The sequence below is a fragment of the Mercenaria mercenaria genome, chromosome 3 (genome assembly GCF_021730395.1).
Source record: "Mercenaria mercenaria strain notata chromosome 3, MADL_Memer_1, whole genome shotgun sequence".
Taxonomy (NCBI): Eukaryota; Metazoa; Mollusca; class Bivalvia; order Venerida; family Veneridae; genus Mercenaria; species Mercenaria mercenaria.
In genome coordinates this window covers 75,091,361-75,095,873 of record NC_069363.1, presented here as the reverse complement: position 1 = coordinate 75,095,873, position 4,513 = coordinate 75,091,361, and the positions used below count along the sequence as shown (strand labels likewise).

The window sequence follows — 4,513 nt, the reverse complement described above, 5'->3', positions numbered from 1 at the left end:
GTCAACAGCCGTTCAATGTGAAAAAATCATCGCAATTTTCCACTCAAGGCAAATATTTATGCCGGTGATAACGCGGAAAAAGCAAAATCCGCGAGCCAGGGACTGTACCTAAGAAAAGAGATAGTAATTACAAGTTTGTTCCATCTAGAAAACCGTGCAAATCTGTCTGACCAGGAACTGCAAGGTAGGCTGGGAGAAGTAACTGTCGTTAAAGCAGTTATTTGTGGGCGGATTTCTGTATCAACTTCAGGATGTAACAAGGGAAAGAACTCTGGTAAATCCTTTGAAATTTTACGCAGAAATGCAGGTCGGTCCTGAAAACCATGTACTAAGCTGTAACTGTGCAGGCGTGTGTGTGTGTTCGGGTTTAACGTCTTTTTTCAGTCATATAAACGACGGTGTCTACTTGTAGCAGTGAGCACAATACCCAGCTTTAGTGTTGCCTCACTGGAATATCACGCCGTAGACACGTGGCATGATACCCCGCCCAGTCACATTATACTGACACCGGGCTGACCAGTCCTGTAACTGTGCAGGGCTCAAACCTCTGCTAGCAATGTCAGCGGGGTTTATAGAGGAACAGATGTAGTTCCGCTGAAGAGGTTTGGTAGACCGATGAATCCTTTGAATTCGGTTTGCTACGCAAGTATAAAAGCGTCTAGATTGGTTATGAATGTAACCAAGAACATAAAACTTAAATTCTGAGATAGTTATCCCTATGTGCTTAACTATAATATCTGCTAACTCAACCGCAAGTACAGCAGCACACAGTTCAAGTCTATGGATTGTGTGTCCTTCTTGAGGGGCAACCCTAAAACAAAACTGGCGTCTCTACCTCCTAATCCCACTCCAAACATATCTGCCGTAGCCGATATAGCTAATTTAGAAGCATCTGAAAAGATATGAAGCTCAAAGTGTGTGAACTTGTCGAGAGACACTTAAAAGTAGGGTCTAGGTATTTGGATATTACTAAGGGTTTCTAAGGACTCCTTCCAAGATAAGAATTTGGACTTAATATCTGGAGGTATTGGATCATCCCAATCCTTGTCAAAACACATCAACTGTCTCAGAATGAGCTTTCCAATGACTGTTACAGGGGCCATAAACCCCAAAGGATCAAACAGACTATTCACGGTAGCTAAAATGCCACGTCTCGTGAGAGAACGACTAGAGGCCTCGATTCTGAAAGTAAAGCTATCAACCTCTACAGCCCAATTCATCCCCAGGCTACGCTGAATGGGTAAAACATCTTTCTCAAAATCTAAACATTTAATATCTTTTGCAAGGTCTTCAACATCTATCAATTTCATAACATCAGCACTACTCGAGGCTATCTTGTGCAGACGTAAACCACATGCTGCTAAGTCTTTTTGTGTTCTCTTAATCAAATCAACCATTTGACCAGGGGTGGATTTAGATATAAGACCATCATCCACATAGAAGTCTTTAGACACAAAGTCTTGCACGTCTGGATCAGAATTCGCAACCGACTTGCGCAAACCATAGGTGGCAATGGCAGGTGAGGATGTGTTGCCAAATGCATGCACACACATCCTATAATCTATTAAGTTTTGGTTCGGAATACAATCCTTGTACCAAAGGAACCTCAAAAAATTCCTAATGTTTCTCATTAACTGAAAAGCAACAGAACATCTGTTCTATATCTGCCGTTCAGGGACCTGCTCTTTACGGAATCTAATCAACACACCTAACAAACTGTTTGTAAGATCTGGGCTACTAAGTAAGACGGAGTTCAAAGATATACCCCCAAACTGAGCTGATGAATCAAACACACCCCGGATTTGGTTTGTTTTTTTCGGATGAAAAACACCAAATACAGGCAAGTACCTGCATTCTTCACCCTTGGAGATAGGTGGGGCAATCTCGGCCTGACCTTTATCAAAAATCTTAGACATAAACTCAACAAGTAGCTGTTCCTTAGCAGGATTTCTACGCAGACTAGAATGCAAGAGCTGTGCTCTTCTCAAAGCTAAGTCTCGATTGTCAGGTAAAGGTTCCCTAGGATTTTTAAAAGGTAAGGGAGCACACCACTGACCACTATTATCTTTACGCATGCCATCTTCCATTATCTGCAAAAACTTCCTATCTTCAACGGACAGAGAAGGTCGATTATCATCAACTCTGCTGATATATACTGGGTCATAACTGTAACAGTTGTCAACAACTGCATACACAGAATAACAAGGCTTAAATAAAGACTGTCTTCCATTGGCCAAAAGTTGAAGTTTGTTTACATTTACAGTGTTTTGGGTGTGAAAATCCCCTACACACAACTCCCCAACAACAACCCAACCTAAACCGCTACGCTGAGCAAAGGGTGTACCTAATGGGTCAACTACTTGTTCTAACACACGGTGTGCATCAATCACATCTCTTCCCAACAAAATGAGAATATCGCTACTGCTATCAAATTACGGTAATTGGTCAAAAATGCATGACAAATGTGAAAAATTCCAACAATCATCAGGTGTACACATTTCTGACTTGTTATTAGGTATGTCAGCGAATTTAATAACTGTTCGCAATTTATAACAGGTAGAACCATCAATGGATGTAACAAAACAATTGCTAACTTTATGACCACTAGTGTAAGTGGTACCACCACAGGAGTTTATACGATATTCATGAGATTCCGTACTATCAACATGCAATCTGTCAAACAACTCTGGTTTTGCTAATGTTTTGTTACTCTGCTCATCTACTATGGCATAACATTTAACAACATTGTTAACATTATTATCTAAATAAACATTGACTAGAACAATTTTTGCACAAGATTTACAGGTTTGGCTATGAATGTTTGTACAGCTGTTGTTGACTTGGTTTAACTGTTGACTGCTTTTTCCTAGAGCTTGTTTCTCCCCATCATCACGGAAACAAGAGCTCGTCGAACACGAAATGCCCCACTTGACGCATTCAGTAATTGCACAAGGAACAGAAATTATATGCTCACTGTAAACAAAAGTTCTACCATTCTGGTTTAATCTGACCTTGACCTTTAACCTATTAACCTAACAAGAGATTACAGAGTGATCTTGGCGCCATCCACTGAGCCATTTTTGAATGTTCCAAATTTCAAGACTAGCTCAAGGTCAAAATCAATGTCAAATTTCATTTCGGTACAAAACAATGTGTATGTGGTCCAAATTTGAAAGCTGTGGCTTGAGAAATGTGAAAGCAGGTCACTAGATCAATTTCAAGTTCATTTCGGTAGACTATGCATGTGCTTCAAATTTGAAGGCTGTAGCTTGAGAAATGTGAAAGTAGGTAATAGGTAAAAATCAATGTCAAATTTCAATTCAGAACACAAAAATGTGCATGCCGTCCAAATTTGAACCTGTAGCTTCAGAAATGTGAAAGTAGGCACTATGTCAATCTCAAAATCAAAGTTCATTTTAGTACACAAAACTATGCTTGTGGTTTAAATTTGAAGGCTGTAGCTTGAGAAATGTGAAAGTAGGTCACTAAGTCAAAATCAAGGTCAAATTTTATTTTGGAACAAAAAAATATGCATGTGGTCCAAATTTGAAGCCTGTACCTTCAAAAATGTGGAAGTAGGTCACTAGGTCAATAACAAGGTCAAAGATTTTTTCGGCACACAAACCTATGCATGTGGTCCAAATTTGAAGGCTGTAGCTACAGAAATGTGAAAGTAGGTCACTAGGTTAAGATAAAGGTCAACTCATGTCAAGGTTCATCTTGCCACTCAAAATTATATATGTGGTCCAAATTTGAATGATGTAAGTTATGGACAGGAAGGTTCTAAGTTTTTCCCTATATAATTCTATATGAACCATATGACCCCTGGGGCGGGGCCATATTTGACCCTAGAAGGATAATTTGAACAAACTTGGTAGAGAACCACTAAATGATGCTACATTACAAAATATCAAAGCCATAGTCTTTGTGGTTTGGACAAGAAGATTTTCAAAGTTTTTCCCCATATAAGTCTATGTAAACCATGTGACCCCCAGGGCGGAGCCATATTTGACCCTAGGAGAATAATTTTAACAATCTTAGTAGAGAACCACTAGATGGTGTCATATACAAAATATCAAAGCCCTAGGCCCTGTGGTTTTGGACAAGAGGTTTTTCAAAGTTTTTTCCTATATAAATCTATATAAACCATGTGACCCCCGGGGTGGAGCCATATTTGATTCAGGGAAATAATCTTAACAATCTTGGTAGAGGACCACTAGATTTTGCTACATACCAAATATCAAAGCCCTAGGCCCTATGGTTTTGGACAATAAGATCAGAAACCGTTTTAACTGTTCCTGGCCAATGTGACCTTGACCTTTGACCTAATGACCTCAAGATCAATAGGGGTCATCTGCTGGTCATGGACAACCTAACTATCAATTTTCCTGACACTAGGCCCAAGCCTTCTAGAGTTATTGCCTGGAAACCATTTTACTGTTCCTGGTCACTGTGACCTTGACCTTTGACATACTGACCTCAAAATCAATAGGAGTCATCTGGCCCCGCTTTC

At 39.8% G+C, this 4,513-nt stretch overlaps 1 protein-coding gene across 1 annotated transcript; it reads right to left on the bottom strand.

The window, feature by feature from the left end:
• Positions 1-938: 938 nt before the first annotated feature.
• Positions 939-1,553, bottom strand: LOC128555932 (uncharacterized). Its single transcript, XM_053539763.1, has one exon. The coding sequence runs from the start codon at positions 1,551-1,553 to the stop codon at positions 939-941; it is 615 nt and encodes a 204-aa protein (XP_053395738.1).
• Positions 1,554-4,513: the final 2,960 nt, after the last annotated feature.

What these genes read in the sequence shown, in the direction of transcription:
- LOC128555932 (XM_053539763.1), bottom strand. Translation starts at nt 1,553, where the DNA reads ATGTGTGTGCATGCATTTGGCAACACATCCTCACCTGCCATTGCCACC.